The 15,836-nt window shown below is 41.1% G+C and overlaps 1 protein-coding gene across 8 annotated transcripts in view; it reads left to right on the top strand.

Annotated features, from left to right (window-relative positions):
- CNTN4 (contactin 4) overlaps positions 1-15,836 on the top strand; it is a 368,687-nt gene that overhangs the window by 290,042 nt on the left and 62,809 nt on the right. For all 8 annotated transcript variants that reach the window (XM_085300035.1, XM_085300034.1, XM_085300031.1 and 5 more), the window contains 3 exons: positions 5,975-6,111; positions 7,759-7,888; positions 12,856-13,006. In XM_085300035.1, the coding sequence (XP_085156161.1) occupies positions 5,975-6,111; positions 7,759-7,888; positions 12,856-13,006 (418 nt within the window). The remainder of the gene's footprint in view (positions 1-5,974; positions 6,112-7,758; positions 7,889-12,855; positions 13,007-15,836) is intronic.

Here is a 15,836-nt window from a genome sequence, read left to right as displayed (position 1 = left end):
TCGCCATTTCCCTGCCCAGAAGACACAGAGTCTGAATGAAAGAAAACAAGGTGAAAAAGCTGCTGGCCAAGGCAACCTGAATATATGCACACCATTCCTCGATGGCCCTGGTACAGCAGTGCTAAGAAGGCGCAACGGTGCCAGCGCTGGGGCCRGGCAGCGAAGGAGCTTCTCCGGGCTGGAGCAGGGAGGAGGAAGGTGACGCTGGACCGGCACCTCCACAACCGCCAGGGACGTGTCTTCTGCCAGTGTTACARCCAAAACCATACATTTTGGCATTGATATTTCCAGCCAAAGTAAAGCTGAAAAATTTCAGTACCGAAACATTGCATGATGCCAGTGTGGACCCTGGTATGGACTCAGGGTAGCTGGTGTCATTCAGAGTCTTTCTGCTTCTCTCTCCTGCACTAAYGGAGTCCCCACCAAGCCCATCTCTCACAAACAAGATGAGGAGGAGATTACAGTTAAAATGATTTCTAAAAGTGTCACCATAGCAGCATCTCTCTTAGTAAAGAGACAGACTTACTTGTAACTAATTACAATTCTTTGCAGCATTTTGCAAAATATTCAGCAGAATCCATTTAGGTAGCTGGACCATTTTTCAAATTAAACATGTTTCAAATCAAGGTYCCACCAGTATTTTATACAGCTTCTTGATTTTTACATGAAAAGAGTCCCGCTTTCATCAGTGGGCCTGCTCTTTGTGTGTGCTAAAGCTTTATGCCACTCTGTAGACTGGCATAAAACAACCTGAAATGTAAATCATATTATGCTCTTTATTATTGTTGGAGGTATAAAAATGAGATTTGCATAAGTGAAGATCAGGGAGTAGCATGCCTCTGCTCCATTTGTGCCTCAGATCACAAACCATTTGCTGAAAATTTAAAAATGCTTGAAACAAAATGAGCCATTGGACTGTAAAAATTACAGAAAAATTAACATAACTGGCACAAGCATATAATACTATTTATTATAATTTACATACCTCACCAGAAAATCCAGTTTGCTACCTGTTATGTAGATACACTGGCAATCAAGTTCTTTCCTTCAAGCATCTCCATGTTAATTCTATTTAATATTCTCAAATCATGTRTTTCTGAATATTGTGCCAATTTAACTCTTGCTTAGCTGCCACTTAACACTTGGCGGCAGCCAAATGCATCGTTCTCTGAGGTGGAGTTTGGGTTTGGGAGCAATCACTCCAGCGCCCGCTCTGTTGGTTATGTTCCCCCTCGAGGAAGACGGCTGCTCGGGATGCGAATATCTTAATTCTTGCCAGTGGATTGTGTCTTTTCTCAGACTTCAGTGCAGGAGAGAGTAGCTCTGAGTTTTGAATAATTTGCTGCCTGAAGTAATGGTCTCGCATCAAGAACAGGTTTCTGCATAGAGAGCAGGCATTTTTCTCCCCACCCCCTCCTTCCCCTTTCCGAGGGATATCTGGAAATTGTGCTTATAAAGAAAAAAAATTCAAATAGGTCAGAAAAAGGGCTCCAATTATTATCATTTTACCTTGTAAAAATAGCTCTTTGTCAGGAGAAACAGAAATAGAAATTAGAAAGAAAAGGTGAAGGCTGCTCATAAACCACCCCACATGTTCCTTACGCCCTTGGGTGGCTGCAGTCTGGAGCATCAGTGGTTGCAAGAAAAACAAATCCCTGAGAACTGCTGCTCACGGCTCGGCCTGGGGTTGCCGGCTTGGTCGCTGATACAAAGGGGGCAAAAGGCTTGTAATGGTACCGCAAGTTTATGGAACGGGAAAGAAATAAGGGGAAGGGACCATTTTAGATTTTTTTTTTTTTTTTTTTTTAATCAGTTAGATTAAGTCCTTCGTATTCTCCTCTGTTTCTTGCCCTCTAATCCGTAGCCTCTAAGCCACGGGCAGAGCTCCCAGGCAGGTTCCTTGCGATCAGGGCCCTAGAAAAGCAGCCGCGAGACCCGCCGCCCGCGCGGCAGGACGTGGGGGCGGCCCACGAAGGCGGGTCGTCTCGATGCCGCAGGCAAGCAGGTGACTTTGGGGGAGGATTCGCTGAGCTTTGCGAGTTGTATGGATTTCGCATAGCTCTTGATTGGCAATAGAGGTCGAGAGAAAGGGATTAAGAGGAGGAGAGGAAGAGAAGAAGGGGGATGGCGGTAACTTTGCGTCTGTGCSATCGTTAGGAATGCTAACGAATTAGGGACATATGGGTTGTGTTTACAGAAGCTACATCCCCGTTTGGACCGGGATGACGTGTGCACTCGTCTGCACAAACTTTGCACACTGGCTGCAGTCTTTAGTTTTAATTACTCATGTATTTTTCCCATCTGTTTTGCTTATTTCTTCTGTCTGGCTTTCTGGTCTTCAGGCTCTTTTGGGCCTGAGCTCAATCTCGGCATCTTCTGAGTAGCTGTAGTGACGGATGGTCATTCAGCCTTTCCTCTACCRTTAATGATGAATTACACAGCCTGCACTAGGTCATCAGCTGCTATAAATTGGCTTAGGAACACCGAAATCAATACTCACCAACCAAGAATTGGATTCTGTGTATGTATTAGTACCTCATTTGCTTTAGTCTTTTGGGCTGTTCTGAACTCACAGAGGAATACAAAGATATAGATTTATTGGTGTTTTATTTCTCACATTGCTCCTATAATTCTTTGTTTTTGTTACTTACTTCAGATGTGATGCATCATCATTGACTGTGTCATTTCATTTTCAAATGCCTTTTAGGATGTGTTTCTGGTCCAGCTTTCCAGTGCCTGCTTTTGCCTTTCAATTTATTACAGCACGTACAGGCACATTATAGACTCTTTTTCTTTTAGAAGTAAGAGTATATTTGGGCAAACTTTCTTAATTGTCTGGTCTAAAGTGCCCCACTTTGTATTTGTGAAGACTGGCAGGTGGTAAAAGGTAAAAATACTTTTTTTTTTCCTGTACCTGAGTATAAATTGAAGACTGCTGTCATGAACTTGGATAAACATTTTTTTCTTTAGAAATATCCATGTATAAGTGTCATCCTTTTATTTTTAACTCTTTCTTACTCTGTGTACATTTAGCGTATGAATTGTTTTCAAATTAGTTGAATTCTTTATGAGCTTCTCTGTATTTTTCTTTCTTTACAACTGTATTTTTTCCTTCACGATGTTTCCAGCCAAAACCGGTAATATGAAAGTACTCCTTGCAAGGCCAAAATATTTTCAGTCCCATCACATGAAAGATTTCATGTTTGCTCAGCAGCGCTGCAGTAGTATGAAGGACTCTTTCTAGAGGAGCTCTACCAGTCACAAATTAGACCTCGTCATTATATTGAACAACTTAGCCAAGAGTGGTGTAGTGTAGCGCTGGTTTTGTATCTTTTTTTTTTTTTTTTTTTTTTTTTAAGTCTTCTAATTATCCTGCTTGAAGTCTTGTGGCACATTACCCTGCCTTGGTATGATCCCCAATGGGAGGCTGTCAAATTTCATTATATTACGGCAACTCTCATTTGGTGCCTCAAATGTATTTGCAACATGAACCAGCCCTTGTGTATTGCTCAAGATTAAGTCAGGAGCGTGCCTGGTGCTGTCGAAAATGAACTGTTCAGAGGAGCGTTGACCCAGTTAGAAATGTCTCCCAAAGAGAAGCAGAGAGCKGGGTAAGTGTCCGGGCAGCAAGGGGCTCTGCTGGTTTTCAGGGGATTTAGTCCTCACCTATTAGGCTTGATCTGTAGGGTGTCTGCATCAGCAATGGCTTCAGGATGGGAAGTTCACCCGAGTAGAAAAGGCAGGATGTGTGAACGGTGACCTGTGCTTCAAGCCTGTAGCTGGCAGGTGCTGCCCAGGAGAGTGAACCGAATCGCGCATGGGGCACCGGAGAGCGTGTCCCGCACCGCGGGCGTCGTTACTCAGGCTCGGTCTCACCTCGCTAACCTGCGAACCATCACAAAAACACTGCACAAGTATTGGKCTTCTGCTGGGCTGAGTAAGAACTTCCCCTTGTTGGGAAGTCTGGTTGCTGAAAATAAGGAGAAATAATTGAATTTTCTTTCCTGTGTAAGTGAGAGGGCTTTATTTATTTATCTTTAATGCATAAGCTATATGCTGTATGCCCCAGTGTGCCTTCTATGGGATTTTTTCTTTACAAATTTTGTCTGAATATTATTCTGTTTTTATGTTTTTGCAAGAAATCAGTAAACCATGTAGTACTGCAAAAAGGAAAGTGGAATAGTATGTGATTTCATAGAGCTCCTTTACCTTAAAGTCATAAGACTCTCTTCAAAATTGTGAGTCAGAAGTTGCTGAAACAGTAAATGTGTAGACTCTTGAGCGATCCGCACCCGTCCTTGAGCCGYGGAGCCCGTTGCAGTTGAGGAAGGAAAGTTGCAGCTCCAAGCAATTGTTCAGGTTCTTATTCCAAATGACAAATAGACTTTTATCTTGTTACACTTAAACACTTTTCTTATATCTCTTTGGATACAGCTAATAAACAAGCTTAAAGTATTGCAAGGTCCGGAGGGACAGTCAGAGAAGTAAATGCTACCTGCTGCTCGTGTCAGCTTCTGCGCTGTTATTATGCTGTTTGCCTTGCTGCTTCTCCTGCAAGTCCCTTGGAGTGTTTCTTGTGGCGTATTTCAGATTCTGTGCAAAATTCTTTAGCTTTCGTCTATGCTTTGTTGTTTATAGACACTGAGAAGGGAAATACTCAGTGTGGTAGCTGCGGGATTGAGTGTGCATCTGCCTGAACAGTTTTTTTAAAAGGAGCCCAGCTCTTAAGTGTCTGTCTACAGGACCACTTAATGATAGACATACATGATGGACATTTTAGGTATAGCCATGCCAAATTTATGTTCAACTGACCATTTTGTACAATATTTTTAAAATTTATCCTTTCAGGCCTTTTTCTGGCTCCTCTCCCTTTCCAAAGGAGATACATACGTTTGTTGTCTTTATTTGAATTATCTTTAATATGTTTTATCTGATTATATGGGAAAAGCATTAACCTGGTTCTTGGAGACCTCTACTGGTACTGTCTTTCTACTAAGTCTCTCAGTTTTTTTTTTTTTTAATCTCAAAATAGGGCAAATGACCATTAAAAGCCAGAAACCCAATCTCTTTCAATGGGCATTCTGAGAAGTATTGTAGATAAATCTAGACTGATGAAGTTTGTGAAAGTATCACAAGAAACTCAGGGTTTTGTATAATCTTCAAAAACATATGGCAGGTTTAGCTGAAATTTGCTCTGCCTGTGGAATCTGACTAAGCTTCAGCTCTGTGTTAAAAAAAAAATGATAAAAGTACATGAAACATGAATAAAAATATAATCACCTAAGTGCCTGAAAACTGCTGATGATGCTAATTTTCACCAAACTCTATCAAAATATAACTACAGTATCTGCCTGATTTCTGACATTCCAGGTTTGTTCAATGTCATTAACACAATTATTGACTCCAAAGACTATGGCAATACTTTGTAGATCTGGCTGTAAACTAGAAAGACTGAGAAGGTATGTTTTTTGACCTGAAATAGTGCATATAACCAAACAATCCAAAGTTCTTACTTTAACCTTAATTACAATGCAGAGAAAGCTCTAAATTACAATTTTTGAAACTGAATCCTAAAGTTTAGAGCTTTGAAGTCTAGCTCATTTAGACCCTGAACAAGAAAATATCTCTGCTTGAAGGATCAAGAGTCTAGCACTGCCATTTGTTCCCCTGGGGCAGCACAGGAACAAGTATGTAGTTTGGGTATGATGACAGTCTGAGTTTCTGAAACTGCTAATTTTCACTAATTAATCTGTATTAAAAATAAAATTTAGGAAAGCAGATTCTACTTTTGCATGTACCAGCAAAAAGCAGAACTGGACTCACAGGGAAAAAATAAAGCATCTTCAGAGTTATTAAACATGTTTCATTAAGTCCAGCTCTGTGAAATGTGCTAATAAAGAAATACATGGTCTTTTTGTGGCATGTAGAGAGGCGTGCTCGTTCATGGACTTTACTCATTGCTTCTGCCTTGCAGCTCAGCCCAACTGGATTCAGAAAATCAGCGATGCTCATGTGGCAATAGAGGAAGCAGTCGCGTGGGAGTGCCGRGCGAATGGGCGCCCGAAGCCCTCGTACAGTTGGTTGAAAGACGGCGAGCCCCTGCTGCCCCAGGTAGGCGTGCTGGGAAGCCCGGGGAGAAGATGAGCACCACGAGTCTGCCCATGCTCCAGTGCTCCACCAGCTTTCTCTTTCTTTTCTTATTACTTCTGAAAGTGAAATACAAGCTGTCTCTGTACTCTGTCCCCCTCACTGTGCAGTCGATTTCTGGTCATGCTGGGCGAGTGCCTTTATATGGCATTGAGTTCCAGGTCTGGGGACAAACTGCCCCTTCCTTTCTCTTGGACAGACTTGGCTTCGGGAGAGCTTTGCTCARTGACAGATAGGAGGTACAGCAGCTGAATGTTTAAAGTTCCTCCTGGAAACAAAGGATTCGCAATACAAATCTAATAGTGGAGGGACCCTCATGAAAGGAGGGAATGGCTGAGTGTGACTCTGGAGCCCGAGGCCATAAAATGATTGCCCTGAATTCATTTTTTCAGTTTATAATTTTCAGGTGAACTTCAGCTGTTAATGAAACTTCAGCATTGCTGCTAGTCCCTAGCAGAGCTGCCATTCCTCTTGCTCAGCCGAGTCCCTGTACAGGCAGCGAGCAACATGGCCTGCCGTCAGCAGTGACATGAAGAACTGCCTGCAGATTAATTATGCGTGGAAGCAGGGGGAAAGCACACCCTCACCACACTGCCCGGCTTTCCTGTCGTGCCTTCACCAGAGGGGAAGCGCTGAGCCCCATGATCACTTCAATTATAATGCCAAACCAAAACGAATTGCTGAAGCATTGTTTTCAAGGTAGCCTGCATTTTTCCCCTTCACTTAATGTGAAAGAACATGGCTGCCTGGATTTGATCAAACCCAAATAAGATTGCACAAACATTAAATTTCGACCCTACAGCCAAATAGAAAGCCAATAGCTCTTTATATATATATATATATATATATATTTTTTATAGTAAAACTCCTGGGGAGGGAGGGAGCACTTTGTTGTACTTATTAAAATTGATAACATGAGTTGCATATCCTTAGGCTGACAAATGATACCATGGTCTTTTGTTCCACACACTAATTTTACTTGCTTCATGCTGGTCACTAGCAGATGGTCTTGTGCTTAAATCATGTTAGTGGCAGATATGAAGTAAAGGATCATTAAATTATTAACATCTATATCTATATATATATGTAGAATTTTTTTGCAGTTAACTGCAGTAGATTTTAAATACTTTTTTCTGGACCAATTTGCAACCATTCTTAGTCCGTTGCCATATATACTAATAATACCACTGTTCTGTGTGTTTTAAAGAATATATTTGGCTGTGATACACCACCGTAGAACAAAAGTGCATTTTTAGACTCAAGTTTATCTACTTGAAAGGGATATTAATCTAAATGGTTTAGGTATTAAATCAATGAGAACTCAAGGAAAAGTCCTCCAATTTAAATTGCATTTACCAACTACTGTATTGGGTTTTCCATTTAGTATCTAATCTGACATAAATTCAGTTGACAGACAAATACATTGTACCATGCAAATTCCTCTTCTTACTGCTCTTTTTTTTTATGTGTGTGTGTGTGTGTGTGTGTATATATATGTATATATATTCTTAATCAACCACAATTTAAAATATGATGTAACTCCTGTGGGGTGTGTTTTCCAAGGAGGGTGTCTCCTTGTTTACTTACATATTTCATTTTGCTATTTTACAGGGGAGACTTCGGATAGAGCAGGGATCACTTACAATTACAAATGTAAGCTTGTCAGATGCCGGCATGTATCAGTGTGTAGCAGAAAACAGACATGGYGTCATTTTTGCGAGTGCAGAACTGAGTGTCATAGGTAAGTTTACTTTCCTGAACACTGCAAACTTTCCAAAACCAGCAAAGCCTTAACCAAAGCCAAGTTTCAGTATCTCAGGTAGAAGTGCTGTTGAGAATCTCGTTTACAAGTTGCTGTTGTTCTAAAGTAACGCTTAATACGAAAACTTGACAAAAGTAGATCTGTAGAGAATAGATTTTTTTTACATCATCCTATCTTCTTGTATTCATCCGGGTAACTGAGCACTGAGAGCTGGCAAGTTCACTCATCCCTTGCCAGTTAGAAATATATTATGGAGAAACCTGAGTATTGCCCTGTTTCCAAAACATATCGGACAATTACTGCCTGCTTACTGGCTACAGACACTGACTCTCTTGAGGAAATGTCTAAAAAACTTCTATTTGGAATGGTGAAGAGTCTATTCAATGACAATCATAACATTTCAATCCCACACCCTCACCGAGAAAGACAACTTCTGCCACATCTGTTTTGTGTATACATACTCTGCTTATTCCTGTTAATATCAGGAAAAGCTCCTTTGAATTGAGAAGAGTCCTAGAAGTATAAAATTGGTTACAGTAAGGTTTAAAGTGATATCCAGAAGATCTCCCTCACCATGAGAGGAAAAATCAAGTCTCAAACTCCCATTTTGTATAGATTTAGCAAGCTGTTTTTCCTGCTTTCTTCAACAAAACCTAATGGGGAACTAACTCAGAAGGCTTATGGAAATCTTGTCCGTGTGTATAAATACTCAATGAGGAGTGTAAAGACAATGGAGCCAGACTCTCTTCTCGGTGCCTGGCAAGAGGACAAGAGGCAATGGGCACAAACTGAAACACAAGAAATTCCACTTAATCATAAGAAAACGTTTTTTACTGTGAGTGTGACTGAGCACTGGAACAGGTTGCCCAGGGAGGCTGTGCCATCTCCATCCATGGAGATGCTCAACACCCGTCTGGATGTGGTCCTGGACAACCTGTTTTATCTACCCTGCTTGAAGAGGGCCTTGGACCAGATGATCTGCAGAGATGTTCAGGAATTCAGTCACTTATTCTCAAATGTTGCTCTTAAAGCTCTTCTATAAGTAACAGACTTGGAGCCAATACAGATGTTTATCAGAATGTGTATGTAGTTTCAAAGGGTTAAATACAGTTTGTGATTAAACTGTGTTAGTTTAGTTGTTTTCAAAGGGAATGTTCAACAGCATCATTCCCAGCTTTATCTTGAAGAAAAAAGGATACGGTATTTTCTAACTACAATGTTTTCAATAATGGTCATTTTTATCAATAGCAATAGATGTCTGCCTAGAAAARAAAATACTTTGAAAAATTGTTATTGTTACTGCTCAAGAGAAATGTAATAATGCTCAATAAATTAGACTTCACARTGCTAAGATTTATTGGATGTGTTACTGCATGGAAGAAATCCAAATAAACTCGCTGCCTTTCCTGTCTGTTCAAAACCACTGTAAAAACAAGCCTGTGTTAGGAAGACAGATCTCATCGGAGAAAGGTTTCGCACTTATTCCGGTGGGTACTGCTCATGCTTCCCTGAGCCCTACAGCAGCCRGGGGCCTCTCTGGGCCATCGGTGTTCTGGAGGCTGGTCCGCAGGACCTGGGCTCCAAAATGTTTTGACTGCGGGCTGGCAAAAAGGAGACTGAAGCCATTTTTGCAACTGTAGTTTTTGTTTGCAGTTGGAACCGCACCTTGCTGAGCCCTGAGGGGRTGCAGCAGGAAGAATGTAGAGGAAGAATGTGATTTCACATATCTGCTTGCAAAACCTGGGGGCCAAGGGAGAGTGTAGCAGCAAAGCCCACTGAGAAACACTGAAGCAGATGCACATCCAAAATAAGGCAGTTGGTGCCAGCGTCCCACTCAGATGCACATTGCTCTGACATGTGAAGAAAATCCACATGCTTGAGAACAGCACCTTGTAAATCATTGCAGGATAAACCCTTCCGTCGTTCCTTTTGCTCATGCAATAGCRTCCTCGTTCCATGCTGACTTCACATTAATTCAGCACACAAAATAACTAGAAAACAAGAGAGTATGCACACTTCTAAGTATTTGATTGCTACCTTCACCATGCTTTTGAGATAAACAGGAAAAATTCTGTGAAGTCCTCATTTGTGCACAGAAGCAAAAACCTCAGTGAGCCTGGTCTTAAAAGCCTACCAAATAAACTGYATTTGGCTAACTTCTCGTTTGGGTTATATGTTTCTATATGTCATATGAGGAGTACCAGAATGGTGTACTGTAGATTTATTTCTATGAATCTCTGATTTAGTTTGGCATATTTTTAAAGAGCAACAACAATGTTTTGCACTTCACCAGGATTTTCAAAGGAGTTTAATATTCTGAGCTCTCACTGAGAAATGTTGGCTTTTAAACAGATCTTTCTAAGTATAAAAATGGTTATTTTAAAAGGTCCTGAAGTTAGCACTTAAAATGATTAAACACCACTAATAATAAGTGAGCCTTATAGCAAAATTAAGTGAAAAGGAGAAATGGAAAATTACAGTCAGAGCTTTTCTCAGAGGGATTCTCTTCTATTATTGTTCCCAATTATATTGCCTGGAGTCTTCAGCTAAAATCAAGATCCTGTTGCTCTGGGCATTGTAAAAACTTAGAGGAAGATGCAGTTATTGCCTTGAAGAGTTTTTAGGCTGAAAGTCAAAAAAAAAGAGGAGGAGAGGACACTTGAGTGAAAAAAAGTAATTAAAATCCTCATTTTACAAGTAAGATGTGACAAAATTAACTGCGTTATCCCTGCAGTGACACAGGGAGGCTATGGTAGTGCCGAGAACTGAACCTGGAGTTTCTACGTTTTCAGTTCAAAACATTTTAAATTCCAGTCTCAGCCATGAGACTGTGATTGCTGCTATTTAAAAATGAGACCAGAAGGAGAGTCGGTGTCAGGACACTTAAGTTAGATGCTGAAATTTCTGTGGTTCCTCCAACGCAGGTATGGTTTCGTCTGTAAGCTTCAAACTTACCGCCGGCAAGCAACTACCCTATTTCCGTTAGTGTTGCAATGTCTCTGTAGTTAAAGAGCTGACCCCTTTTCTGTCTTCGCACTAGAAGTTCCTTATTTCCCGCTAATTGTCTTATTTAGCAAAATTCATAAAACATTGAAAGAAGCTGTTTCACAAATACATCACAACCTGAACACAGTCTGTTGCAGTTCCTACAAATAGGTTGTTTTCTACTGACGATTCAGTCYGTGGCTGAGTGCTTAAACGTCTTGATTATTTAACAGTAGATTTTCCTCCTGCTGCTAAATTTCATGAATTGTGATCCCKCAGTAAGTGCTGTACTCCTCACCCCTCACAGAACAGGGTCCACATCATACAGCTTACGTCTCACACAGGACCAAGAAGGAAATAGCAAATGGTTCCCAAAAAGCCAGTCTAAACTATTCGTTGCAGAGATGCAAATATCAAGATTTTTCAAAATCTATTTTGGTAATTAATTTTGGACAGAGGCTCATGTGAAATTTTATTTCCAAAAGAAATAATGTTTAAATTATAAAAATATGGTACAAACAATAATTCTTCTAGCACTGGCTGCATTGATGAGTTGTCTGTRACTGGACTTAGACAGCAAGCCAGCTCAGAGATTAGGGACCTCTGATTCATCAAAGTGAGAGACAGAGGAGGTCTGTTAGATGATATGCGCCATCCCATTATCAGTGTAGGATTATTTTCTATATTCAGCTCTATCTGTGAATGATAGCCAAAAGAATTGAGGCACATGAGGTACTGTAAGAAAAATGAATTTCCTTGCTTTATCACCCTGCAGGTTTCTGTCTCCCAGCCACTTTGGGGACATCTAGATCGTTTTATGGAGGATYAGGCAGATGCAGTGCACAGTGATCTAAACTTCCACGTTGCAGGTGCAGGACGAAAGGCAGCRAAGCAAAATGCTGTGAGCTCAGGGAGATGCGAGGCCGGGCAGGAGGCCGAGRGTGCAGGCAGGCACTGTGCAAGCTGCTGGAGAGGATTTCTGCTGACCCCAGGGGCCTGGGCAGAACATGCTGCCTCTGAGCTGGCTGAACGCAAACTCCTGTCAGCCRTGACCCAGCGAGCAGGGCAAGGGCTGCTCAATCCCTATGCTGTTACACCTACTTGCTTTGAGTTTTCTCTGCTGAAAAAATTAATTGTCCCCCTTGATGTAAGCAAAACCTTGCAGTTGTCTTTGGGGAGTTCACTGCCACTGTCAGCCTCGATGCAGCCGCCTCAAAGCTCTGCCCGTCACAGGGTCCCATCAAATAAATCATTTGCAATCCTTTGAGGCAGGAATCAGAAGCCAAACAGTCTCCTGTCTCCAAGGCCTGCCTCACAGCCAGGCTGCACACTGTCTACAGGGCTTTGCTGTTTGCCTCGATGATTATGTGACTGTTTTTTACAAAACAGATCAGTGTGCCCTGCAGGGACCGAGAAGGATGATTTGAGAATACCCTGTACCCTGATGACTACTCACGTCTTGCCTTGTCTTGCTTGATTCAGGACCTGGCTGCGTTATGGTCTCCCACCTTTATAGCATTAAAATAAATAACTCTTGTTTATGCAGCAGCTGTGAGTATTAAGCATAAAAATGACAACATTTCTTGAGATATTAGCATTTCAAATTAATAATAGGGTTTCTGGGTTGGTGACAACTTTCCTGTATGCTTCGGTTTCTACACACAGCAATGTTAGGCAAAGTGATGATCACATTGTTACAATATAGAAAAGGAAGTATAATACACAATTATTACATTGGTAGTTCTTGTGGTGCTGCCCCAAGTAACAATTCTAAAAAACCAAAGCACTGAAGCATTCAGGTGCCTGGTATTCCCGTCCATAYGTGCATATAGTTCATAAGGGCTGATGATTTTGGAATTGCAGGTGAGAAGAAAGACTGGAATATTTTAATATTAAAAAGAGTCTGACTTTGTTTCTCCCTCCAGAGCGAATTCTCAGCTGTATTTTTTTTTTTCTTTCAGCTGTTGGTCCAGACTTTTCCAAAACACTCTTGAAGAAGTTAACTCTTGTTAAAGTGGGCGGTGAAGTGATCATAGAGTGTAAGCCAAAAGCTTCCCCCAGACCTACTTATTCTTGGAAGAAAGGAAAAGATATCCTAAGAGAAAATGAAAGGTAATGTCTTAAAGTAACCATTTCTTTCATTAGCTTGCTCTAGCCCAGGGGCTTTCAGAAATGAAAGCTAAATTTGTCATTAATAGCTTCCCAAAATTGACTTGCAAATAAATGTGAAAACAGCTAGTGTTGAATCTCAAGATGCTGAGGTGAGATTTCTACTCCCAGTGTGTTCATCCTGGTCTCTGTGTACTATTAAAGCATTCCTGCCAAGAAGCTGATAAAGATACTTTCTAAAAAGCAAATATTTTACCTCTGGATTGCTTGAAACATCCCTTGTTTTTCAAAAAATTTCCCAGGAGATAATACCGTGAAACTCTCCAGTGCAAATTACACTACCCTGGCAAATGTCCATGCTATGACTGCTATGTCCATGTCCCAGCAAACAGGAGTTATTTGGGGTCAGTAATTAATTTGGCAATCATAATACCTAACTTGGAGACAGCTTCTTTATACTGGCCAATTTTTTTTTTCTATTCAAAAGAGAACGTCATGAGGAGGTGTGAGCCTACCATTTAAATTAGCATGCAGTGCTAATTTCTGTTGTTACTGGATAGAGATGTTGTCTTACCTGCCCAGCCTGGGTAGTGCCTGGAGAGAGAGAACTGGGTAGTTTGCTTTGACCATTCTTCCTTGGCACCTCTCAAATGTGATGCACCACTTTCATTGCCACAGGTTGATGAGAAAAATCTTGTCTTATTAGGAAAGGCCAAAGAAGCAGAAATTACAGGAAACTTATTTTTAAAAGCTTAAACCAGATCTGTTTTTCATCTTGGAAAATCTCATCTTGTTCCATCAAGCCTGCCTGACTACAATGAACGCTGAAATATTTACCATGGTGATAGAGTATGTGAAAAGCTATAGTTCATTTGGAGCCAGAAGAGTAAAACAATGAACAACATATTTCTGATTTATATGGCTTCTATCGTCTGGTCTTTGGGAAGCTATTGTCTATGGACTGTTTGACTTTACCTCTTGGGATAAAAAGAGTCGGTAGACGAGTTATGTAGTACCAGCCATGGTAATAAGCAGTACAAGGGTAAAGTTATAATATATCAGGATACATTGATTTTTAGAACTAAAATAGCTTGTTCTTTTGGTAAAGATTGTGAAAAGAAGGGCAAGTATAAAAAATGAGATTTTTAGAATGTCAGTCCTGGGAGTTCCCAGCCCTTCTCCTARTTCTCAGTAACAAAGTTTGTAGCTGAAATTTGCTCTTTTCCCTGAAATTGCTTTCCTAAGCATGATATAAATGGTTTTCTCCTCATTTTAATTTAGGGGTGAGAGATGAAATATCAGTTTATTTGAGCAAGGAACTGGGAAAGGAAAAAATGTCAACAACTATGTTTCTTGCTTTAACACTGCTATGTAATGCTGGCAGCAAACTGATCTTTTTTTCTAGTACTATTCTTTCATCCACAAACTTCCTTAAAGTTTGGGTTATGATACAGTGGAAACCACTATATCCTGGCTTCCCAAGGGGATGCAGTTGTACTTGTAAGTCTAGGTGATTCTGTTTGCCTCTGTGTATCCTTTCAAGTAACTTTTGAACTGGTTATTGATGTTTTGGCCAATTTCCACAGAAATTAAGAGAGGAAGAGATACCTGAAAACAAACAGGTTTCTTCAAAGCTTTGTGAAAATAGGCAGCTGGGGAAAGGAGATATTATTAGTTCCCCTTGCTGAGACAGTATCGCCTGGAGTCACACCAGATAGACTTCAGGATAGACATATCCTGAAGTGCGTTCGTGTCTGTGAAATCATTCTGAGGAACGATGCGCTATACTGTGCTAGCTACTGATTCACAGAGTTGTTAGAAAATCTCAGCATCACGTTTACTGTAAATAAGTGACCTAAGGTGTGACTGGAGTCATATAGGCGAAAGGCAGGTACGGGTCATGAAAACATGCTAAATTACACAAGATCTGAGGGAAGGCATTACTATATTCTCTTACATGGGTAAAAAATATGTCTCGGTTTTCGTGGTGAAGCAATAGTTGTGAAAAAGTATTGATTTTCCATGCAAGTTTCCTGCGTAGTATGTATTGTTGCTGGTTTATCCTACTCCCCATGCCCAGGTATATGTTAGGCAGTGGCGAAGAGAACGGGTTTTGAATATAATTACTTGCTTATCTGGCCCTATGAAAGTTTAGAAATGAGCTCAAATGCACACTTGAGAAATGTGGAGTGTTTTTGCTTCTGTTGCAGTGTCAGGCTGGCTGCCACTGTGCTCTTTCTGCTCCTGCTGAACACACCTTGCTCAGCTTGGGGTCTCCCCACTCAGACACCAAGCCCTAGATGTTAAATCAGATGTGAAATATGACCACGCAGCCATGAAATCTGCTCGTTCAGCCCTGGGGCTTTCCAGCCAGCCAGATCATCCAGCAAGGCTTATCTGGTTAAATGTCTTAATGAACACTGCTTGATTTGGCAATTGGACCTGTTTAATTCTTATGTGCAGTTGGTGGTGTCTCTGCTGTGGATGAGTGTTGAGTCTTCTTCACTGCCTTTATTAACCACGCCGTCTCTGGAATCTGTAGCTGGAGACTGTGTGAAACATGCAATTAAGAAATTATACTGTCTTCTGCGATCCTGGCACTGTTTCAGTAGCTCTGTGTCTGAATTGCCAGGGACACAAGAGGCCAAATGGCTTCTCGTCTGCTTAACATTGCTATGGTTCTGTTTTTTTCAYTTGCCAAAATGTCGCCTCCTCCCTGCCATCTCCAGTGTACCTAAGTCTCTGGGGACAGCAGGATTGACTGGACTTCAGCCCTAGTATCTCTATGCCAGCACTTGTGCGTGGGCTTCAAAGGACAACTTTCTTTGCTGTT

This window comes from Rhea americana, unplaced genomic scaffold (genome assembly GCF_003343005.1).
Source record: "Rhea americana isolate MKP2758 unplaced genomic scaffold, rheAme1 scaffold_16, whole genome shotgun sequence".
NCBI lineage: Eukaryota > Metazoa > Chordata > Aves > Rheiformes > Rheidae > Rhea > Rhea americana.
Note: the sequence above shows the minus strand (reverse complement) of the source record. Positions and strands in the feature narration are given on the sequence as shown.